Raw genomic sequence first — 26,810 nt, 5'->3', positions numbered from 1 at the left:
GCCCCCAGGTAACTGAATTCTTGCGAGTGTACAGGGTATCTATACTTGTATATATCTATTGCACCTAAAACACAAGCAAAACAGCATATTTCATAGAAGTTGCAGATAATCTATCTCATGAGTTGGCTGGAAAATTTGTAATGTCTAATAATGAACCAACTATATTGGTATCATGTGAAGCTTGTTAGTAAATATTTGTCAAGAAGAAAGTTAACAGTTAGCTGGCTTCATTCAAGCTAAAAGTGGTGAAATTCGCAGAAGAATATTATAACAGTACAGCGGGTTCTGAGGTGGCCAATTTTAAACACAACTTCTTCAATACTGAACAAGATCTGAAAATCCTTAAAATTACACCAAAAGGTACCTTGCTCAACATCACCAAGTAATGTTTCATACACCTGGACCAATATACAAACCTTAACTGTAAACTTAAAGAAAACAAAAAAAATTATACAATGCCACCATCCTCTTCATGACTCATTTTTATTCCGATACGATTGTCAATCAACACCAAAAGTGTGGTCTCCAATCCCTTCAGCCCATAGCCCCTCCCCTTCCCCAAGCCCCTCCCGTATTTCAAGCAATAGCTTGCCACAGATGAGAGACAGTACACGGTATATCTCCAACAAGGCCACAGGAAGCAAGTCCGTAAGGACTCGAGGGAGCAAGTCTCAAAACTAATATTCACTACCTTTAATTCACATTCGCATTTGACACAGCATTCTCCAATACTATTCTTTCTTCTTTTTTCGGACATCACATATCCACTGTACTACACTGCACTTGATATAGTCTGACTTTCAACATTCACATTCATACACAAGCTATAGAAAACCGATCACATGGTCCAAGGACGTTCCCTCTTCGTCAAACTATACAGCAATGCATTAACATCTAGTAAATGGGCTCTCATATATTGTCCCATGCCTCAGTTCAAGAAAAACATACTTGTATTTTACACGTAATCAACTGGTGCTAGCAAGTTTTAAATTACCCAATTTTAATTATAGCAACATTTTAAGACAACAGCAACAAAACTGAACTGTAATACTTAAGTACAAAAGCATTTTAAGATAAGAATAGTGATATTTGACAACAATGAACTATGCTATTTTAGAGACTAATGTTATGACATATCCAGCTGAAGATGGATAAGGCCAAAACTAGTACTGTGGTGTGTTTTTAAAATACAAACACATATATTTATCAATGTACATAGTACTGATTAGGTGGTAACATTCAACCCTTATAATTGTGAATTGTAAACTCATTAATACAGAAAAATGAAATTAATATCATATGAGAAACAAGTGAAAAATTGGGGAAAGCAGTACGTACTGTAAGTATCATTTCGTGGCCGAAAACAGGGCAAGTTCTCGGATGTTGAGGAAACTTAACTGGAATGAGTGAGAAAGAGAGATCAGAACAGCAGTTGCAGTGTTTCTCACAAAATGTTACAACTAAAAGCATGGAAAATTGCGCAATCCCACGATATCCCGGAAAATTTATTCAAGGCGTGTGTGTTACTCAATTTATGCGGCGTAATAAACGGTTATTGTGGCAAAAAATGTCTTTGTGCTGATAACTGCCTAACGACTGCTCTGATAAAGTTACCGAGTTTCAAAGGCAAGTGATCAGGTTAAGGCAGCAGAACTCACATCTCCTCTTGCAGATTGGCAATGCCAACAAAACTCCTGTATTTTGACATGCCAAGGAACACTACTGTTTCTGTGAGAGCGGCAACTATTCTATTTAAAGCCACTGGTAATAACAAGTAATGTTGTACGGTGATGTTGGCCAGGACTGCTGACGGCCATGAACTACCTCCATACATTATATTTAAATGCAAAACATTATCAAAGAACATCACATTCCTGACTGGTATCCACAAAATGAAAGTGAAACTAGCCACTCTGCTTGAGATGAATAAATGTCCATAATGACATGGTACTGTATGATAATGTACTTTTCCTCTCAAATGTTTAAAATGTAAACAATCTAGCCCTCTACAAGCAAAAGGTCTACAGTTCTGGTAAATTGCAAATGGAATATAAACTAATAAATAGCCTTCATATAGTATAAATCTTTCTTTCTTTTTTGTACGCTTGTAAAAGTAAAATTCTTTTGAGAGTATTCGGTAAAATATTTTGTGTGATTAGTTCAACAACACAGGCAACATTACTCATTTTATACATATGCATTACCGTGTTACTGATTAATTTCGTGTTTTATTGACAATGCTGTATTAGTAACGTGATACTCATAAATGTGACAGGCACTGCAGCTCAGCGCGGGTATGCAATCGAGGTGGCAGTAGGCTTCGTAAAACGTGCAACGAAGTGAACGATGAACTGCAGACCTGTTAAAAATTAAATATTAAATAACTGGAAAGGAGGTTCAACCTATTCAATACTCAAAAGAAAGAAACGTAGCAATCACATTTCTATTTAAATGGGACCGGTTTCGACCTTAGTCTAGGTCATCATCAGCCATAAAAAACATGTAAAATGTTTACGAATGTTGGAGGTCAGTTTCACGCTCTGTTAGGCACAAAGACACGACACCACATTCTGTCCTGCACAAAGTCACAACACTAACAATCAACATGCGAAGATCAAAAAGGCTTGAATTCGCAGACGAACAGATCTGTAGTAGAAAGCCGCCAGCTCCCGGTAACCAGCGCGGCACACTCAAGGTCACGCGCTGCGGCCAAACACCAAAGTAAAGTGGAGAACGTTTCGAAGGTCCAGAACCTGTCACGGCTGCGGGAAGCCAAGTACGTATATAAAAATATACGACGCCAATTACTACAACCGAATGAGCACCTGTACCACAGAAACACAGCGCGACATCTCTTACTAGTTCATCAGGCTGACTACAAATCTGATGTCAGACTTGCTGTTTAGAAAAATAAATCTATGATTGAAGTAAATTACACTCGCCTTTTGATGTGATGATGTGCAAGTAACCTGCTCAAAACATGTCGTTCTTCGAGCGTGTTCCCTGAGTAATGTTTTAGGTTTTGATTGTTACCTCAGCATTTAGTACCGATGGTAACTTGTTTCATTAAATTGACTGAAAACAACGGACTGGATATTATAAAATGTAATTAATATTTCCACAGCATGTGATGTAAAAAGCGACACCATCATCGTTTGCTCCCAGTCTAACGTCATAAAGTAAATTCCATTATGGCCATATGTGAAGTTGTATTGAAATCACTGCTTACTTTAACTATGATTTTGCGCAATACTTACCATGCTTAATTTGATAGCGGATGTACTGGGCTCAGCCCCGTTATAATGTTGTACTAGTCAAAAGCCGCACTGGAAATTGCGCGGCATCTTTTAGTTCTTATATTATATAAATACCTCTGTAATAATAGTTTCAATGGCTACAATATGTTCCCAGGTTTTTTAAAAATTTTGCCTGAATATTTTCTGCATAATAGCTGCACCCATTTTTTTTTGGACCTTAACATTGGCATAAATAAATGCACGTAAATACGGTATGTAAAACTCTGCATTGAGCCATGTACCATATGCAATTTTTATAGTAAAAGGTGAAATCATAGCAGGGGGAAACTTATGAAATGTAGTGCAATACAGATTTTTAGATCTTGAATATTCTAGTGTTATTAGATGTTGTAGGGGTCTAGAAAGAAAGAAAGAAAGAAAGAAAGAAAGAAAGAAAGAAAGAAAGAAAGAAAGAAAGAAAGAAAGAAAGAAAGACATGCAGACAGAGAGAATATAAATTTAACTGCAGGGAATATCGCTCGTAGACATAACATACAAAAAAAAATTCAATAATCATCCTTAATAGGATAAGTTTACAACTTGAGAAAGAACTAGGAGAATATCAAGGTGGTTTCAGACCCTGGAGGAGCTGTCCTGATCAGATCATGAGTCTTAAGTTGATGATGGACTATAACAGGAGAAGAAACAGATATATGGTGATAATATTTGTAGATTTCAAGAAAGCTTATGATTGCATCCATACAGAATCTCTGTTTAAAATTTTAAGACACCTTGGACTACACCCCAAATTAATAAACATGATAAAATTGACTCTCACTAACATCAAATCAAAAGTGAAGTTTAGGGGTGAAACATCAGAGATATTTGAAATTAAAACTGGACTACGGCAGGGAGATGGGCTCTCACCACTATTATTCAATTGTGCTCTAGAAGTGGTAATGAGGGAATGGTTTAGGAAATGTCACCCAAAAATAAAGAATGGCCGAAAAATCATAAAAGAAGCAAAAACCCTGACATCAGAACTTCAAAACATTGCAAATAAAATTGGCCTCAAAATATCATTTGAAAAAACAGAAATTATGCCTCAAAGCCAAAACTAAAAGAAGTTACCATAAATGGTATTAAAATGAAAATAGAAACTCAATTTAAATATCTTAGAGAAGTAATAACACATAATCTAAATGAAAAAATCTCAATCCAAACAAGTACAAATAGATTAGGTAAAGTACAAAAATTAACATGGGATATCTACAAAAAGAAATGTCTATCAATAAATGCAAAAATAAAACACTTCAACACAGTTATAAAACTGGAAGCTACGTATGCAGCAGAAACACTTTTCACCTGAATAAACAATCAAAGACTGACAGACTTCAGAAAATTGAAAGGAGGATTGGAAGAACCTGCATCAACAAAACATACCAGAAAGATGGACAGTGGCGGATAATACCTAACAAAGTCGTGTACAAAGAGCTAGAACCCATTACAGATACTATGCGTTAGAGGAGACTGGGATTCTTTGGACATATCATGATGCAGGATTCGAGACTTCCGAAACAACTAGTACAACACAATCTCATCTCAAAAAATACCACAACAGGATGTAAATGGATCAGAGAAGTAAGAAAGGATCTCAAGGAAATAGGCTTTACAACAGAAGACACCACAAATAAGATAAAACTGAATACAAACCTCCGCTTTACCCTTACATGAAACAAACCAACAACATGCATATTTTCAACTGAGGAAAGGGCACGAAGATCTGAGCGTCTGAAGAAGTACTGGGAGGACCACAAAGCCTGAACAATCCCTTCAAAAAGACCTGAACGATGGACTGACTAAAGTGATCCTATGTGGTCATAAAATAATAATAATAATAATAATAATAATAATAATAATAATAATAATAATAATAATAATAATAATGAGTTAATGTTGGTGAAATTCTTAAAGAATGTTGAGTACTCACTTCCCCGCTGATGTCTTTCGAACGTGTAGTCTTACCTTGTTGATGATTGACTGCTAGTGTCAGGTAGCTGATCAGGAACAGGCAAGGAAAAAGGGATGGGAGTTGGAGGAGCAATGCTATGGTATGGGAAATGTGCTATTGATTGGAGATTCACATCATCAATGGTAGTATCTTTCTTACGTTTGTTTTTCTGTTAAGTTATAGCCAAATTTTCTAATAATATGTTTGTGCTGTCTGCAAATTCATTAACATAATTATTTGGGGTTCGATTTCTGATCTATTTTAATATAAACATTTCTTGAAACTTCATCTGGGTACCTTTATTTGCTATATGTAAAATTGTTAAATCATAATTTATTGTAGTAAACATATGGTGAAAGTCACTCATATGCGTACTCATTGCTGAATATCTATTGTACTTTTATGATTTTTCTACATTTGTATGTTCAAGGTAACATGTTATGAAGTCTCCTTCAGTATGACCTATATAAGTTGTTTCTTTATAAAAGGTTCTGTAGATGACAATATAACAACTCCCATATCCGAGCACGGTTTGAAGTGGGAGCAAGTTACAAAGGGATCCTCTACAGAGTGGGAAGGACGATGGAGTTCTGTAAAAGACAGTTTCCGGTTCTTAGCTGGGGGACTGTACTTCAAATATTGAAACACCCTGTTTATGCTGATTTTACACCCCTTGTGTTACTGTTATATTCGTCACACAAAATAGCATAAGACTGAGCTAAAAAAACAGCTTGGTTCTGCCATTGCCTTCTACAGGGTCCACCAGAAAAGTGTATACACTCTTTACAGAATAAAAACTATTTATTGTGTGTTTTTTAACATTTAAATTTTGATTACAAATGTCATACTGTCTTCAGTTAAACGCATGGTTACACGAGATGTTCAAAATGTTCACCGTTGGCTGCCAGACACATAGAAGAACGACGAGCAGTCGCTGCAACTACGCCCATCAATGTTTGAATGGGGATCTCTGCACATGCCGCTGTAATTTGCTGGCGAAGGGCCTCCAGTGTGCATGGCTTATGTCGATAGATTTGATTTTTCACAGTTCTCCTCAAGTAAAAGTCCATAGGGGTAAGATCTGGCGAGCGTGGGAGTAACTCAATGGGCCCTCGTCATCCAATCCAATATCCCGGCCGACTGTCATCCAGGAAAGCTCATACTGCTACATGGTAGTGTGGTGGTGCCCCGTCCTGTTCATCATCGGCTCCATAAAGCGCACGTACAGCTGGTAAAATTAATGTGCGTAACATTTCCAGGTACACTGCTCCAGTAACAGTACCATCAAAGAAAAAGGGTCCTAGCAAGCCCCTCGATGACAGTCCACACCAGATTAACCCCTGGTAGATTGACCGCCTTGTCCACATGAACATGTGGATTTTACGGAGCCCAGTAGACACAGTTATGTCGATTCACTGTTCCAATAAGTTTAAACTGGGCTTCATCAGACCACACTAACTTTGTCAGAAATTGTTTATCTTGGGTTACCATTTGCTGATACCATTTGCAAAATTGCATTTGACGATCGGTATCGTCCTCATTAAGCGCATGCAGTAATTGTGGGATGTCAACTTTTCACTTAGCTGTTTTCAAAATTCGTCGTACACTTGTACTGCTAATCCCCACTTCCCGTGAACATTGTGTAGCAGACTTCTGTGGAGAATTAGCAAAACTTTCCAACAAGTGAGCCGACGAAGCAGGACTGGTAGCTGTGCATGTTCTTCCCGATCTTTCTTTGTGAATATAAAAAATCCTTCAATGTTTCTCAAACTTCCCAGTAATGTGTTTCATTGTTAGGTGTGTTGGGGGTTCTGTTTAAAACTCCCTCCTCCACTGACATTGCACTTCAATGGCATTATCAAACCTGATAAACCACTTCAGAATGTACTTTCGTTGCTTGAACGTAAAGCGTGCTCCAGCCATTTTGTTTTCCCACTATTGTGATGCAAGTACTGACATCTGTTGAGCGAAAAGGCCATACTACAACATTTAAAAACAATGGTAACAGTTGACAATGTCCATATCCTGATATTGTCTAACAAAGAGTGTATGCATTTTTCTGGCGGACTATGTATATTCGCATTCTTTGTAACTCTCCCGAGAGTTAATGATGTGATACCTAACATTTTTCCTATATAAATGGACTAAATTTTCTAGCTAACTCATTCTTGGTTGCCATCGTTTTGCCCCATTGTGCCAATTTGGGCTCATCAGTCGTAATTAGCACACCTACCAAAATGCATGGCTAATGTTTATAGTGAAGACCACTGCGTAGGCTACTTGGAGCCACCGGTCACGTCAATGCACTATGAGAGACTTGATCTCTATTATAAAAATTGATGCTTGCTAGGCCATCAGAAGACGTAGCTTCCATAGGGAACCTGATATATTTGTCCTGAATTAATAAATTCATAATTCCTATCTAAATGGAATAAATTTTCTATTTTTTGTGACATCCAGCCAAACTGCTGATGGTTTTAATTCATTCCCAGATTTCCTGTATTGTACATTTTTCCCTGCGGGCCCTCAAAAAAAAAAAGTCGAGGTTCCAGTTTACATGAATGTGTGTGGTAGAATGTGTAACAAATGGTGCTTCCACTGGTAAGGCAATTAAATTGGTTGGCACCTTTTTTAAGCTTGAGAGATGATAGTCACACCAACACACCTGCCAACTTTTAGAAATCAAAAATAGGAAGATTTTTTAAATTCCTGGATTTCATCAAATATATTCCACCAGGTCTAAGTTAAAAAAGGTCAGGATAAAAGGCATACATATCTACATCTACAATGCGAATTGACGATTAAATTTAAAATCTTAAACTAAGAAAACATAAAAATGGTTACAAGAAAATGTACTTAATCACTCATTTATGACATATACGAATAATAATATTTATGTCACACCACACACGCAACAAAATGCATAATACCGTATTTTCTCGCGTAATTAACACACTTTTTTGACAAAAAAAATACAGACGAAAATTTTGGACGTGTAAATTATTCAAGGAATTCAGATATTTACAAATTATTTACAATTCATTTACATTTAAAAGATACATCAAATATAATATAAACACAATTGGTTCAACTCAACTTGCGGTTATCATCATTTGGTGTAAAATTCCGTTGTGAGAGTTTTTCTGAAAAGTCAAATAGGGTACATCGAGTAAGTTAGACACGTGGTTTGAAGTACTGACACTAGAAAATATTCTTCCCATTACGAGATGACAATATGACCTGAAGTGAAAAACATGAACCAATAAAAGTACAATTCATGTAATGTCATAATAATGACATACCAGCAAAAAAAGAAAACTGTCCAACACGAGAAGGGCCGGGCATCGAAAGAGGGACCTTGCTACATTACCCCAAACTGTTTGTATGCAATCTTGTACGAGTGACGTGTCTGTTCACCCTTTTTCACTCACGGAAATTTTGCTTTAGGCATTGTTTTTCGTTTTAGAAGAATGTAAGGTGCAAGCTTTCTGCCATCAGCTGTTACAGCAAGCATTGCAGTACATCATTGTTTTTTGCTTCTGGTAGCACGTACGGTAACACTGTATGTTCCTTTCTTATAGACTGTTCGACTTTGTGGCATATGGAAAGTGATTGGCGCCTGACTTGCGGTTCCTATAAGGGAGGTCAAATATTCCTTCACTTCATGCTTCTCAATCACAAAGTGATGAAAATGGTTGAAATCATTCATTTTTTTGAAAAAATGTTGTTCTTCGTCAAAGAGAAAGTCCATTTCTCTTCATAAAGTTAATAAAGCCTCGGCTAACCTTCAAATTCGAGACACTGATTCCATGTGCAGGGGCTATTTCTCATTCTTATTTCATGAGAAATGGCTTATCCAATGTTGCGTAACAAAATCATATATTTAAGCAAATCCTCCTCTACTTGCGGAAACTTGCCACTTTTTGGTCCGCGAAATGTTTTGCGAGAGTAGTTGGCCCCTTGAATTGCACTTCTGTTACTGCGGTAGCGCACGTTTCATTTGGACACTGAATACTTGCTTAGCACTGCCCTATTCCCGTATGTTTCTGCGTAACTGATCACTGCGAGTTTGTATGATGCAGTATTACTCGAATACTGTGGACTGACAAACAATTTTGAGATCACAGAATGTTCCGTACTCGAAACACTCATAAAACTAGTGCAGTGGGATTTCCTGCTGGCTAATAACAGCACGTTGTGCTGTATTTGGAATGTCCGCTACTTGAGTAGTTGACATCTTTTCGAAACCCATCCGGAGCTGCGTGATGGATGTTCGAAGTTGTGGGTGCGTCAAATACGTGAATATTTCTTTTCCTCCACTTTGGACCACAAAATATTGGGATGCGTAAATTATGCAAGGGCGATAATTACCCGAGAAAATATGGTAGTTTCCTTCGTAAGACGGTAAAATGAACGGAAATTTATAGGTATCTCTGAATACTTGGAGATAATGTGTGCTATAATTTTTGACCATAACGAGAAAAGAAAATACCAGAAACTGTCACCGACACAACCCACTTAAAAACATTCAACTCATTAAAATTATGCACTTAAATATGCGAAACTACAACATACAAAACAATTCAATATGTCCCATACATTATTCTTCTTGCTATTTGCTTTACGTCGCACCGACACAGACATGTCTTATGGCGACGATGGGATAGGAAAGGCCTAGGAATGGGAAGGAAGCGGCCGTGGCCTTAATTAGGGTACAGCCCCAGCATTTGCCTGGTGTGAAAATGGGAAACCACGGAAAACCATCTTCAGGGCTGCCGACAGTGGGGTTCGAACCCACTATCTCCCGATTACTGGATACTGGCCGCACTTAAGCGACTGCAGCTATCGAGCTCGGTCCATACATTATTAACATACGACTTTGACAGAGGGGGAAAGCATTGAAATGCAAGAAAAAACACGTGGCCTACAACTCTGACAAAACTACGCACAGAAAAAATGTTACCAGCGTGCGAACAACACAATAACAAACTCATTCTTTTGTCCCGATTAACTGAGTCACTAGCACGCACTAGGCTCTCTTGCTTGCAGGACGATTGCAGCCTGGTGAGCAGGAAACACAATAGGCCTACATGAAGGCGACGGACGCAACACTCACGAAATAAAGTATCAAATAAATATGCTCGAAAATGAGGTTTCGTAAATTACACAAGCACATAAGGATTTATCGTTTATCCTAGGGGAAGAGTATTGGCCGTACTAGAGGTTATATTAGTCAAAAATAGGAAGAAGTAAAAATAAATCGGAAGACGAGTTAAAAACCGGAAAGTTTCCAGGTAAATTGGAAGGGTTGGGAGGTATGCATTATGTATTTGAGGGAGAAGTTTACTTTCTTCTACAATTTTATATTGTAAATTATATTATTTATAAATAATTTTAATTATCTCAACTACAAAGAAGAAATGCTGTTCTAATTAACATAAATATATATTTTCAAACACAAGTAGAATACTTAGTGATCACTTTACCTTAGCCATACTCTCTGATAATGTCCTAAGAGTCTGCCTCTGAGTATCATCGACAGTCAGTTCAACATGACTGAGAATTTTTAGGAGATCTTTTATTTGTAAACCATCAGGTTCTCTCAGAATTTCATTGCACAAAGTGACAGCAAGGTTATTATGCACATTGATCTGTAAAGAAGACAAAATTTATGTTACAACAATAACCTTTCACTTGTTTTCTTCCTACTGTACACAGTAACTAGTACTACTACTACTACTACTACTACAATCTAATATTAACACAGATGGTTGCTGTCCAAGCAGGTTGGAGCTTTAATCTCAATAGTGTCGAATGATCTTTCTTTAGTAAAAGTGCTCTTAACAGGAGTGATAAAACATTGTAAGTAACAGAAAGTAACTAAAAGTGACAAATCACGAACAAGACCAACTATTTTGCTGCGACTAGTCCTAACATGTTTGGTAAATCTTGAGAACTGAAGACGGAAGGTGATAAATGTGAAAAATGGGTAATTCTGGTAGTTCCCAATAAAGGAAAGAGGCCAAAGATAATCCAGTTTATTCTCCATGGACCTTGTTAAGAATATACTACGACAGGATCTTGATGGATGAGGAGTCTTAACAGTACAATGAAGAGGAACCATTTTTGCACCAATCTGACTGCATCAGGATAAGGAGAAATTTGATAACTGATTCTGCTTTTATTTTATTTTACACTATGTTGAAATTATATCACATACCTGAGTTGTATGACTATTAATGCCAGGTCTTGTGAGTCCAAGTAAAAATTTCCCTACACTCTCTGGGTCAACATTTACTAAAGGACTAGCATACGGTGCAAACAAGAATGTATGTAGGGTTGGTAAGAAGGCTTGTTCCAGTATCTCTTGGCTCGAAGGGCAGTTAGTGGCATATATAGTAAAAAACTGACTCAGCACCTGACGAAGATAAGTATCGTCCTCTGTGGAAAAAAATCAATAAAAGTCAAGTTGCATACATACAATAAAATACATGTACATTAAATTTAGGGTGTTTCTATAACACTGATGTACCAGTTCAATACAGGGCTTGATTTCAGATTAACCACAGGGAACAGTATGGATTTCAAGGGGGTTAATTCTCTTTTTGACATGTGGTGCTTAATAAGCTACCTCAATTTGAAAACTACTACCCCATTCCCTCACGTATTGGACCCTCCAACATTATTCGTCACAGAACAACAATTCCACTTCGAAGCAGGTACAGGCTGTACTGAAGCTCCGATGACATCACACAAATTTGTGAGTAGTTTCATCTGTCTGACTCGCGGAACGAAAACACGATTCAGAGTCACGTGGTATGCCTGTGTTTCATAGTTAAGAAATGTCCACCTCCGTAGCATACTGCAGCGCCAATGACGTCTACATCTACAATTTTATGTCATAGGAATGAAATAGGGCAAGCTCAAGTTAATTCAAGCAATAAAATAGTGTATATTAAAAACATTAAACTTGAAAACACAGGATATCACAATTGATGCTTCACAATTCACAAAAACTTATGTGAAAACGTGTTTATGATCAGGACATATCACAAGTGTTTTTATTATATTGTAGCATCACATTTTAATGTATAATTTCTCACAACACATAATCTATTTTAAGTAGCATTTGTTTTTAGTGATTTTATGGAATGTCTTTGATCAATGAGATTGTGAACAAGCTCAGGATGACCCAATAAGTGTCGAAACATGTCCTGGTGTAATAATAGAAAATGCTTTTCCATTTTCCATTATTAAGCGTTTTTCATAATGTTGTACTGAGAGGTGGACAAAGTAAATTCTTCTTTTAGAACAATGTGATTTGTAAGTAAATACGGCAACATCACGAGATTTATTATGTGTTTATATAAATATTGCATAATACGATAAATAAAAGCGAGTTCAACCCTTATCCCTTTTCTCCCTAGGGTCAAGTATGAAGTGAGATGAAATTTCGTAGCAATCGGATGCCCTTCCTGACATCAACTTCATCAGAAGAGTTAATGAGATGAAACGAATGACGTGATATAAGAGTAACTAAAACTGACTATATTTACTATATATGTAAACCTAAGAGTCATGTGTTCGCTATTTATTTCCTTTATTTTTTAAATTTAGAAATGCTGCCTTCCATCAAAGGTCAATCAATAATTTGTTAAAGAATAGAATATGTACATGCATAATTTATAGTTCTTTATACCCAGAAGTCACCGGACAAAACGGGAGGATATTGCATATTGGACTCTCCTTACTTTCTGTGGCTACAAATGTGGAAAAAGAGGGAGTCAAATATGCAAGGAAATACAGTATTTGTCTTATTATGATTGACAATTTTGTCTGAGGGACTAGGGATATTGAAGATCATCAACCCTATTTACCTTTCAATGAAAAGAATGTGTTTGATTTAGTTACTTCTTGTTGTGTAAATAGGTATGGGCAATTATGATTATTTAGATTACTGAGCAAGTTAGCCGTCTGATTAGGGGAGCACAGCTGTGAGCTTGCCTTCAGAAGATAGTGAGTTTGAACTCCACTGTCAGCAGCTCTGAAGATGGTGTACCGTGGTTTCCCACTTTCACACCAGGCAAATGCTGGGGCTGTACCTTCATTAAGGCTATGTCCACGTCCTTACCACTCCTAGCCCTTTCCTGTCCCATCGTTACCATAAGACCTATCTGTGTCAGCGTGATGTAAAGCCAATTGTAAAAATAATTATTTAGATTTATGATTAAGTGCTTCTCATTAAGGAATTGGGCATTGTCTGAGCCTTCCCTTGGAGTAAGTGTTGGCATATTTAAGAGAAATTCAAATTCAGTACAGCTGTCAAGATGCGTGGGTCTGGATTGAACCTTTGAACTTTCCTCCTAAGTCCAAACATGAAACAAATATCTGTACATAGAAACTACTCATATTTTTCTATAAGCAAAGATTCTTGTCCGACTACAGTGCTGATGAATGGTCTGATCAATCATATCATTCATAAGACGTTATCACAAAGGTAGACCAAATAAGCAAATAATACAAGATGGGTTCAAATATTCTCAGAACTGGTTTATCACACAGATGTATTTAACCACACATTTACACAATAATCACTCAGAGGTTCCCCTGAAGAGCAACATAGATTTGCCAAAGTTAATGAAGTGATTGAAAGCAATCCTGGAAAATATTTTGCAATACTTCTTTAGTGCTTTAGTTATTTAAGGAATTTAATTTACAGCTATATACTGTTTTCCTTTCAAAACATTCCTTATCAGTTGAAACAAGAAGTCAGGCAGTGGAAGGTATGGAGAATATCTATGTTCCCAAACCATGACACTGCCAACAAACACCAATGTACGTAACATGTACTATATAAGAATTGAGCTGTATAAGGTTCATTACATGTCTTGTCAGGGTTACCTGCTATTGGATGGAGTACACTGTACAGCCAGCAACTCAACGCCAAGTCTTGGGTGGTGGTAAAAAGCCCATTTCTTCAAAGGAGGCAAACGCTTTGAACGGAGGAGTTCCTTTAAGTGGCTACTAGTCTTCCGGTCATGGAAACACCACTGAAATCTAGCATGCAGTCTCTGTTTTCCTGGTTAGAGGCAGTTGAAAAAGGCATCTATTCCTAAGTTTAGAGGCAACTTCCTCATTGTAAGCTGGCAGTTGGTACACACACGAGTGATTTCAAAGGCAAGCAAGATGAGATAAGAAACCAGCGTCCACATCCAAAGACTGTAAGTTTAAATTTGGCACAGGTTAAAGGATTTTTGAAGAGTTGGATTTGACAGGCGAGGGACTCCTTGGAAACATTTTGGCAAACAAATGGAATTACAAGTAACAACTCTCATTATTGTTCCGTATTGAAGAAGACGTTAGGCATAGATATCAAGGATAATTTAATAAAAAACCACCTATTCAATACTTTCCACGTGGAAAGTATTGAATAGGTGGAAAGTATTGTACATAAAGTATTGAATAGGTGGTTTTTTATTAAATTATCCTTGATATCTATGCCTAAACAAATGGAATTCGATGGGGAGCTATCAATATTAATGGGGCTTATGGAAGAAAGAAAGTAGAATTGGCTGAGTCAGCAAAGAGGATGCATCTGGATGTACTAGGAGTAAGTGATATTTGAGAAGGGGAGATAACAAGGAAAAGATAGGAGATTATAAAGTGTACTTGATGGGTGTTAAAAAGGGAAGGGCAGAGTATGGTGTAGGACTGTTTATAAGGAATATTACTGCACTCAACATAAATTCTGTTAGGCATGTAAATGAGCGAATGATGTTGGCAGATATGGCTCTTGGAGGAATTAGGACGAGAATTATCTCAGTGTATTCACCATGAGGGTGCAGATGTGGATGAAGTTGACAATTTTATAAAGCATTGAGTGACATCGTAGTCAGGGTCAACAGCAAGGATAGGATAGTGCTAATGGGTGATTTCAATGCGAGAGATGGAAATAGAACTGAAGGATACAAAAGGGTGATTGGTAAATGTGGGGAAGATATGGAAGCTAATGGGAATGGTAAGCATTTGCTGGACTTCTGTGCTAGTATGGGTTTAGCAGTTATTACGAATACATTCTTCAAACATAAGGCTATTCACCGCTACACATGGGAGGCTAGGGGTACTAGATCCATAATAGACTATATCTTAACCGACTTCGAATTCAGGAAGTCGGTTCGGAATTTATGTTTTTTTCGGGGATTTTTCAATGATACAGACCACTATCTAATCTGCAGTTGACGTAAGTGAGATAAACTGATATAACTTGAAAACAATATATCTCACCCATGGGTAAATATTGCAAGTATCGAACTCGAATTATTATTTTACGATTATGATGATTATTATTATGACTTGCAATGTATGGTTATGAAATGTTTACATCCAGTTAGTATTATTACATCATATGTATATACGATATGATCGTGTTGTTTGTGAGGTTATGTCATGAAACGTGCTGTACATAAATATTTATGAGTTCAGTTAATGCAAATACCTGTAAATTAATATTATACTTTATTACTACCTGTATATAATGTGTAATCCGCTACAGAAATGAGAAACACATTGTAACATCCGGAAGAATGACATATCTCTGACACTAGATGGTGGTAGAATATACTGTTCGTTATAATCATGTTGTTAGGCACCCTAGAATTTACGAGAAAATGTGTCATTCTAGAAGCCTGGCCAGGCACATATATAAGGAGGTGGTCTTGATGGTAACGAGTTATTGTTCAGTAGAGTTGTGAGTTAACAGGTTATACTCGTTATACTTGCGGGTAATCTGAATGTCCAAGTTGGTAAAGAAAGACTAGGCTGTGAAAACGCCATTGTCCCCCATGGCTATGGTAACAGAAACCCTGAAGGAGAGAATCTGATTGATTTCTGTGCGCGAAACAACTTAACCATACAGAACATATGGTATCAGAAGAGGGAGAGCCATAAAATAACGAGATACAGCTGGGATGGACAACTCAAGAATATGATCGACTTCATCATCACTGATAGAAAATCTGGTCAGTATGTTACTTTTTTTTTTTTTTTTTTTTTTTTTTGCTAGGGGCTTTACGTCGCGCCGACACAGATAGGTCTTATGGCGACGAGGGGATAGGAAAGGCCTGGGAGTTGGAAGGAAGCGGCCGTGGCCTTAATTAAGGTACAGCCCCAGCATTTGCCTGGTGTGAAAATGGGAAACCACGGAAAACCATTTTCAGGGCTGCCGATAGTGGGATTCGAACCTACTATCTCCCGGATGCAAGCTCACAGCCGCGCGCCCCTACGCGCACGGCCAACTCGCCCGGTGGTCAGTATGTTACAGATGTTAAAATCATACCCAGCATGTGCCTAGATAGCGACCATCGGCTATTGATGCATACCACTCGTTTTATTATTTATAAGTTTCATATTCCGTATTGATTGGATTCAATGTAATAGACAAGAAAAATGTTCCACCGATCAATACATTTATTGTGAATGAATTATTGCACTAGTACCGGTTTCGACCTATCTTGGCCATCATCAGCTAGCACACAAATTTACAGTCGTAGGACAAAATTACAAAAATGTTACGTATGTCTAATGAAAAATGGAAGTAAAATATATCGCAGTATGTTGCGTTAAAATATCTCTGATTAAAAGTGGTGATGGTTAGAATAAACTAAAACCTATTGATTGAGCATGGACATGAGTACATAAACACATTAAAATATGGTATGCCACATCATAAGACACTAAAAAATATAGCACATTAAACACATTAAAACATGGTATATTTTAAAAACGTCTATTAAAATTTGAGTTCATGTTGCGTTGCATTCATTCTTCTATCCTCTCGTAGTTCTTGTGTTGATTAAGTTGTATAGGTGAATATCGAGAATGTTCTATGGCTGATATACTTTGTATTGGTATGTTACAAGAACTCTTGTCATTAAAATTTGAAAATTGAGTACTGTGCAATTCAACTGTTGATGTAGTCAGGTAAGATTTATATATACAGCAAGATAGGGTTTAATTTTAGAGCAGTTGGTGGTGACACTTCTCTCGTCTATGCTGTTATATGGTTGTTATTGTTGTTGTACACAACCTCCACAACAACAGAACTGAAGGATACAAAAGGGTGATTGGTAAATGTGGGGAAGATATGGAAGCTAATGGGAATGGTAAGCATTTGCTGGACTTCTGTGCTAGTATGGGTTTAGCAGTTACGAATACACTCTTCAAACATAATGCTATTCACCGCTACACATGGGAGGCTACATACCACTCGTTTGGCGGGTGAGGCCCGGCATTATGGTATTCCCATTCTGGTCGCATGTCGGGGGAGATGCGACATGACATTTTATTGCCCACCGCTCTTCTTCCGTCTCTTAGACGACAAAATACACGATGATATATTGTACTGCCATCTTTTGGTTCCGCGAGGAACTTTGTAGATTCCAGATACTATTTCACAGTCACTCAAAAATCTTTTATTTAGATGGCAGTGTAGCCGTCAGCTGTCCACTCACGCACACGAAAGTTCCCGCGATAGTAAACAAACATGGTCGCCATGTGCTCTTCTAGTCATATATATGTTGTATATGTCAGGCAACACACGAAACCACAGTATTTTCTCACCTCTGCTCAGACTAATGAATATATCTCATAGCATTTCATGATGCATAAAAGTGAAATGACGATGGTCAGTTTGTGTATTTTAACCCAACATGTACCTGATGCTGACTGCTGGCACAATTATAAATCAACAGATCCAGATTTCAAGAAATCGCCGTTTACAGTGGTTTCAGCCTAAAAACAACCACGAGGTATGAAACCAGAGACTGAATAGAGTTTTTCAATTGCTTGCTAGCGAAAATTTGTACACTGAAATTATTAACGAAACCAATCGGTATGTGATAACGGTAATGATAATAATTTTAAAAATTCAAAATAATTTGTCGTAAATTCCACATATTCAATCAATCAATCAATCAATCAATCAATCAATCAATCAATCAATACTGATCCGCATTTAGGGCAGTCGCTCAGGTGGTAGATTCCCTATCTGTTGTTTTCCTAGCCTTTTCTTAAATGATTTAAAATAATTTGGAAATTTATTGAACATCTCCCTTGGTAAGTTATTTCAATCGCTAACTCCCATTCGTATAAATGAATATTTTCCCCAATTTGTCCTCTTGAATTCCAATTTTATCATATTGTGATCTTTCCTACTTTTAAAGACGCCACTCAAACTTATTCGTCTACTAATGTCATTCCATGCCATCACACCGCTGACAGCTCGGAACAGGTTTTTGAGTGCATTGACTCAACACTCCCGAAAGTATAATCATGTGAACTTATGACATGCAGCTTGATAATACGATTTTAATGAAGGACATTCTAATAATTTTAAGTTTAGACAAACACCTACACTGATATCCTCTTTTTATGACTTGTAAGAACAATCAGGATCCTGATTTTTCACCATACAGGTTTGCGTTTGGGGCTGATGATGCCCTTAATATGGGCGAAACATGTCCCTTAACATTTTATAATAATATTTAATTTCTAAAAAAGATCTCTCTGTATTGAATAGGTGGATTTTAAAAAAAATAACACTTGTAACATACTTTGTATTTACATACCAATTAGTCAAGCAGCTCGTCTTCTTTCTCTCAGTTCCTCCCAGCCCAAACTTTGCAACATTTTTGTAATGCTACTCTTTTGTCGGAAATCACCCAGAACAAATCGAGCTGCTTTTCTTTGGATTTTTTCCAGTTGTTGAATCGAGTAATCCTGGTGAGGGTCGCATACACTAGAACCATCCTCTAGTTGGGGTCTTACCAAAGACTTATATGCCCTCTCCTTTACATCCTTATTACAACCCCTAAAAACCCTCATAACCATGTGCAGAGATCTGTACCCTTTATTTACAATCCCATTTATGTAATTACCTCAATGAAGATCTTTCCTTATAATAACTCCCAGATACTTACAATGATCCTCAAAAGGAACTTTCACCCTATCAGCACAGTAATTAAAACTGAGAGGACTTTTCCTATTTGTGAAACTCACAACCTCACTTTTAACCCTGTTTATCAACCATTGCCTGCCGTCCATCTCACACATTATCGAGGTCACGTTGCAGTTGCTCACAATCTTTTAACTTATTTATTACTCTATACAGAAATAACATCATCCACAAAAAGTTTTACCTCTGATTCCACTTGTTTACTCATATCATTTTTATATATAAGAAAACATAAAGGTCCAATAATACTGTCTTGAGGAATTCCCTTCTTAATTATTACAGGGTCAGATAAAACTTTGCCTACCCTAATTCTCTGAGATCTATTTTCTAGAAATATAGCAACCCATTCAGTCACTCTTTTGTCTAGTCCAATTGCACTCATTTTTGGCAGTAGTCTCCCATGATCCACCCTATCAAATGCTTTAGACAGGTCAATTGCGATACAGTCCATTGAACCTCCTGAATCCAAGATATCTGCTATATCTTGCTGGAATCTTACAAGTTGAGCTTCAGTGGAATAACCTTTCCTCAAACCGAACTGTCTTCTATCAAACCAGTTATTAATTTCGTAAACATGTCTAATATAATCAGAAAGAATGCCTTCCCAAAGCTTACATGCAACGCATGTCAAACTTATTGGCCTGTAATTTTCAGCTTTATGTCTATCAATCACCCTTTTCTTTATACACATGGGCTACTGTAACAACTCTCCATTCATTTGGTATAATTCCTTCAACCAAACAATAATCAAATAAGAACATCAGATATGGTACTATATCCCAAGCCATTGTCTCAGTATATCACCAGAAATCTGATCAATTCCAGCCCCTTTTCTAGTTTTCAACTTTTGTATCTTATTGAGAAGTCATTGTTATCATATGTAAATTTTAATACTTCTTTAGCATTAGTCTCCTCCTCTATCTGGACAATATCTTTTTTTTTTTTTGCTAGGGGCTTTACGTCGCACCGACACAGATAGGTCTTATGGCGATGATGGGATAGGAAAGGCCTAGGAGTTGGAAGGAAGCGGCCGTGGCCTTAATTAGGTACAGCCCCAGCATTTGCCTGGGGTGAAAATGGGAAACCACGGAAAACCATCTTCAGGGCTGCCGACAGTGGGACTCGCACATTATCCTTATAACCAACAATCTTTACATACTGCTGACTGAATACTTCTGCCTTTTTAAGATCCTCACATACACACTCCCCCTATTCATTAATTATTCCTGGAATGTGCTTCTTGGAACCAGTTTCTGCCTTAAAATACCTATATATACCCTTCCATTTTTCACTAATATTTGTATGACTGCCAATTATGCTTGCTATCATGTTATCTTTAGCTGCCTTCTTTGCTAGATTCAATTTCCTAGTAAGTTCCTTCAATTTCTCCTTACTTCCACAGCCATTTCTGACTCTATTTCTTTCCAAGCTGCACCTCCTTCTTAGTCTTTTTATTTCTCTATTATAATAAAGTGGGTCTTTACCATTCCTTAGCACCTTTAAAGGTACAAACCTGTTTTCACATTCCTCAACAGTTGCTTTAAACCCATCCCAGAGTCTGCTTACATTTTTATTTACCATTTTCCACCGACCATAGTTACTTTTTAGAAACTGCCTCATACCTGCTTTATCAGCCATATGGTACTGCCTAACAGTCCTACTTTTAAGACCTTCCTTTCTACAAAATTTATTTTTAACTACGACAAAACAGCTTCATGATCACTAATGCCATCTATTACTTCGGTTTCTCTATAGAGCTCATCTGGTTTTACCAGCCCCACATCCAGGATATTTTTCCCTGTAGTTGGTTCCGTCACTTTCTAAATTAGCTCTCCTTCCCATATTAACTTACTTGCCATTTGTTGGTCATGCTTCCTTTCGTTCGCATTTCCTTCCCAATTGACGTTTGTTAAATTCAGATCTCCTGCTACCGGGCGAGTTGGCCGTGCGCGTAGAGGCGCGCGCCTGTGAGCTTGCATCCGGGAGATCGTGGGTTCGAGCCCCACTATCGGCAGTCCTGAAGATGGTTTTCCATGGTTTCCCATTTTTACACCAGGCAAATGCTGGGGCTGTACCTTAATTAAGGCCACAGCCGCTTCCTTCCAACTCCTAGGCCTTTCCTATCCCATCGTCGCCATAAGACCTATCTGTGTCGGTGCGACGTAAAACAAGTAGCAAAAAAAAGGAACTCCTGCTACAGTCACATTTCTTTCTATGTCGTTTCCCACATAGCTGATTATCTTATCAAATAATTCTGAATCCGTGTCAGCGCTACCCCTTCCTGGTCTTACACTCCAAAGACATCAAGTTGCCTATTATCTTTAGAAATGAGCTTTACATCTAGAATTTCAAGTTTCTCATCTTTAACTTTTTCGTAGCTTACAATTTCCTCATTCACCAGAATGAATACTCCCCCTCCCACCATTCCTATCCTATCTTGACGATACACTCTCCAGTTCCATGAGAAAATTTCTGCATCCATTACATCATTTCTCAGCCATGATTCAACTCCTATTACAATATCTGGTAAATATATATCTATTAAATTACTTAATTCTATTCCTTTCTTTACAATACTTCTACAGTTCAACACTAACATATTTATGTCATCCCTACTTGACTTCCAGACTGCTTTTATTTGCTCCAGTAAAGCTGGCTGTAAATGTGTATAGCCTAACTTCATCATTTAAAAGGAAGTGCTATCTTCAAAATCGTGAAAGATGAATACAGGTCATATAAAATAAAAATTTACATCTAAAATACGAGTAGCAGAGACAACACAGAAAACTTTAATTCGAGGGGTAAGAATTAATCGCTGACCTAAAAGATGTCCATGTGCCCAAAATTAAACAAAAGAAAATGCCAAAGATTAAGGCTGTTGAAGGATATGGAGAAGAAAGGAAACTATGAAGTGAGGATAACAGCCAAATTACCCAAGAACTGAGAAAGGGGGAGAAGAAGAAGTATGGTCCTTATTCAAAGAAACCCTTGTTAAAGAAGCCACGGAAATTTGCGGGAAAACAAGTGCCACACCAAAAGAGAAGGAAACACCTTGGTTGAATGACCGAGTGAAGACAGCAGTAAAAGAGAAATATGCTGAAAAGAAAATTAGACCTCGAAAAACAGAAAACAGATGAGACAAAATTATTTGGAAATTAACATCTAGCACAGGAATACAGGAAAAAGAAACTGACTGCAAGAAGACATCCAGGAAGAAAAGAAAAAGTACTGGGATGACTTTACTACAAGGATAAAGGAAGACTGTCAAGGAAGTAGGAAACTACTGTACAAAATAGTAAACAGTAAAAGAAATAAATGCAGTATATAAACACCCTTGCACTGGAAACAGATGATGGTAGCTTAATATTGAAACGGGAATGCCCTGCGAGCATTCACGTTCATGTATTTCTTGAGAGGAACTCGCTAACACCCGGCTGTATGAATTCAAAACGAGCGCCGAGCGCGCAGGCATTGTGGGAGACAGCATGAAAACTAGCACTGCTCCAGAATGCCAGCCAAGGCCAAGTGACGTCACACCGAAGGTTCTCTCTTGTTCTATGGCATTTCATCATGAACGGAATGTAATATCACAATTTCGAGAACGTCACCTTGTAGGCCTGAACAATAAATGCTGTTAGCCAAAATTTCATGTAAATCGACGGAAGGATGGCCGAGATATAAATTTTTCCAGATGCCCACATGCGCAACCACACCGTCCGACCTTCGGCAATAAAAGGGAGTCGCCAGCCTTGGGTAAAGCAGTGTGCAGTATGCGGTGAGTGCGTGTGTCGCTCAGTGTGTGCGTGTGCGAGCAAACACATCGTCGCCTCGCTATGCGGTTCGTTACTCTGTCCGGATGAGTACATGTGTTCGAAAGTGTTAGTGTTGAAAGCCTTCTCCGTGGACTTTGACTTTGCGCGTGAACGAAAGCTTATTTCGTTTCTATCAGTCTGAAGAGCTGTGCAATTTTATTTCGTTTGTGGGTTGTGAATTTAAAGAGACTGTACGTTTGAAACTGTCCTGTAGTTGTTTCCTCTACCGAGTTAAGCTATCTCGTAAAATTGTGCCCTAGTGACTGAACAATTCTTTTACGAACAGTGTCACGTTATTTTGTAAAGAACAGTGTCTACTTTTTTTTCCCTTAAAGAATGTGTCTATCACTCCGCGTGAAAACAGTGTTAATATTTCCTAGCATAAACTGTGCCAACCTTCATTGCATTCAAAGACTATGTCAATTCTCCTCATAAAGCTGTCTAAAATTACGCCTCAGTGATAACCTTGCCTCTGAGAAATTACGACATAACAGAACTTGGACTGTCATAAACTGTTTCTTTATATTTTTGTAGAAGCTCTAATTTATTTCAACGAGAGTGTGCGTGCTGTACTCATTGCATACAGTGCAGAGACTGTATCCAAAGAATTTAATTTATATTTTTGAGATTGAGTGAAGTGCTTAATTATTGCATCTCGGAAGGTTCCAGATTGCTTTCATTATTTATTATTTCAAGTACGATGGTGCCTACTGCATTATTCTCACGGAACTGTGACTTTGATTTCATCTTTGTTTCAAAAGTGCGCCCAACACCATTTACTGTGGAAACTATTCAAAAGTGCTTCGCCTTAATTCGCAGTGCGGTAGAAAAGTGTCGCACCAGATTCCCTTGACATTCTGTGCGGAAGTTCTCCGCTCCGCAACAACTAGTTCACGCTGCACGATCTGCCTCAGGTTTGAGTCGCCGTCAACATCCAGTGCTGAGACAACACCAACGACGCGGGACGACGCTGACGACGAAAGATGATGCCGACGAACGTCTCCTCCACACCTTCAAGGGCAATCTCACAATACATCTGTAAAAGGTGATATAATTCCTTTGCTTATCTCTTGAATAAACTGCAAGTTCCACTTTAATCATAAATTTATTTCACTACCCTTCTCCCATACTCACTAAGCATGAGCCGTACACGCCTTGACATTATCCATGCTCTCCGAAAAATTGAAGTACGGGCGTTCCTGTTTCAATATGAACAGAGGAAGGGATCAGGGAAAAAAAATCAAGAAGTACTTCAACGGGCTGTTAAATGGAGATGGGGGCAACACCACCACCATTGACTGTAGTATAGGTGAGGCCAAAAACAACAAATACCCACTAACATGGCTTGAGATAGAAACAGCACTAAACAGCATGCAAAATGGAAAGTCCCCAGGCTTTGATGATCTCAGCTCAGACATGATAAAGGAAGCTGGAATACCAGGCTTGAATTGGCTACATAGAGTGTTATCAGAGATGCCAACTTTCAAGAAAGGCAATTCATAATGCAGCCGTTCGGGCACCGAGGAGTGGGGTAGGAGAACAGGGGTGGCGGGTGCGGCGGTCGTAGAATTTGTTTTTAGAGATTTTACTAACGTACACATCATTGAAAAATCAATGAACACCATACAATTCAACCAGATATTCAAAGACTGGCATATAAAGAGTGTATGATTCTTACCTGCGAAACTAACAGGTGATCTGCAGTACTATCTGAGTGAGGTATAAGGATCATTTCTTTTGTCGAGTACTGTAGTTGCTGCCCTTACCAGCTTGTAGTTGCTGTTTGGTAAACATACACTGATGACATGCTTTTCCATTTGATATCATGTGCATCCTCTGCACAAACAGAGCACTTAACAGTTCGGTGTTTACATTAGCACGGAACTCAGTCTTGTTCTTCCTCATCATACGCAACTGAAAAATCGCGGCTACACACATACTACAGAGCACGTGTGAATGAGATTTTGAGAAACGCAGTAAACAGGGCCATTCTTTTGAGTATTACTCCCTAAATTTTTAAACTATTTTTGGTTTATTACTAGCGAAACTAATCACGTAACGTCACCACACGTATTTTCCTGCACAATAAATCGCTTCATTATTTCAAACCTTTCGTATTTTGTAACACATGATTAGCATATATCCTAGAAGAGCAATATATGTAAATTTGACAACCAAAATCGCAATAAGTACATCTTCAACAGTCACGCACACAGTATCCACAACGAAATGGAGTTTGTCACCACTTTGCTGCCGAAACAAAGACAAAAACAACTCGCATATTTGTATGGAATGGTCATGTGACGAACAAAGTCAATAGCTCCGCAAGATATACCACTTTACAAGTGCCTATTTCTCCGGTACTGACACACATGCGTTCGGCGCGTGAAAACTCGAAATATTCTTAAATGAGGGATGGGAAAGGGGTATAAATGATCACTGAGAAATCCGAAAATCATATTCTGAGAGTTCAAGCTGTAATGGCATTCCTTCTGTATCCTTTTGAACACTTCATACACCTAGATTTAAAAATCAACAAAAAATCATAATTTGGGGTGTGTGATTCGTAAAGGCGTAATTGTGATTGGTTAATTCGTATTTATTACGAATGAATCGTAATAATTGGCATCTCTGTGTTATCAGTGATTTGGGAAAGAAACAAAATCCCAGAAAATTGGAGCAAAGGAGTCATCATCTCACTGTTCAAAAAGGGTAACCAACGGAAATGTGGAAATTACAGAGGCATCATGCTGTTGTCACACACACTGAAGCTGCTGGAAAAGTTCATAGAAATGAGACTTAGGAAGATAGTGGAACCTTTGCTTGAGGAAGAACAACACGGGTTCAAGAAAGGTCGAAGTACTGTGGATCTTCAAATCAAATCAAAATCAAAATCTCTTTATTTGCAAATGAGGTGTCTACCTCGGTGGCAAATGGTACATTAAAATACATTATTGTCAAGCACAAAATATTAAATTAACAAGAGAAGAAAATTTTCCTATAATACAATATTATACAATTTACGCTAACAATGTTTTCTATTAAACACACAGCTCATCCTTAACAAATTTATATTGTTTACAAAATTCTACTTATTATATCTCCTGTACTACTTACAAATATAGTCAACTGATATACAGTATGTGGAATTACTTCAAATGATACTATACAACTGGTATAAGGTTAATATTTACATTGCATTTATTTATTTACTATTTTTTTTTTTTACCCGTTCTGGATCCTAAGTAGCATAACGACCTGCTGCGTCTTAACCAGAGCCCCTTTTGCCACCACTTTTCAGAGTTCCTGAAGGGCCTTCACAGCTACCGTAGCTGTCCCAGGGCCCTCGAAGTCCCCACTGTACTTCACCCCTACAGGCAGTCCCCTACTTTGGCTGTCCAAACTCCTTAGACCAGGGGATGGAATTAATTTATTCACACACACATTTTTTTTATTTACAATAACCTGCACTGGTCGAATGCCCTCTAACACTTCATTTATTTTCTCTGTTGCCGTTTATTCTCTTCTTGAATATCTGTACAGATTTTGGAAAAGGATCAAACAGTACCCCTGGTAAACTGTTCCACTCCTTCACACCCTTCCCAATGCATGAAAATTTACCCCAATCGCTTCTGCTAAAATTCCTTCTAATTTTATATTTGTGGTCAGTCCTGCCGATATAAATATTTTCCAACTGAAGCCTTTCACGGATATCTTCCCATGCTGCTTCTCCTGTATAG

The 26,810-nt window shown here is 37.9% G+C and overlaps 1 protein-coding gene across 2 annotated transcripts in view; it reads right to left on the bottom strand.

Moving 5' to 3' along the window:
• Window positions 1-26,810, bottom strand: part of Cap-G (Chromosome associated protein G) — a 312,952-nt gene that overhangs the window by 44,679 nt on the left and 241,463 nt on the right. For both annotated transcript variants that reach the window (XM_067143890.2, XM_068224995.1), the window contains 2 exons: window positions 11,468-11,688; window positions 10,734-10,898 (listed from right to left, as the gene is read on the bottom strand). In XM_067143890.2, coding sequence (XP_066999991.1) covers window positions 10,734-10,898; window positions 11,468-11,688 — 386 coding nt within the window. The remainder of the gene's footprint in view (window positions 1-10,733; window positions 10,899-11,467; window positions 11,689-26,810) is intronic.

Source organism: Anabrus simplex, chromosome 1 (assembly GCF_040414725.1).
Source record: "Anabrus simplex isolate iqAnaSimp1 chromosome 1, ASM4041472v1, whole genome shotgun sequence".
NCBI classification, from domain to species: Eukaryota; Metazoa; Arthropoda; class Insecta; order Orthoptera; family Tettigoniidae; genus Anabrus; species Anabrus simplex.
This window is presented reverse-complemented; position numbering and strand designations above follow the sequence as displayed.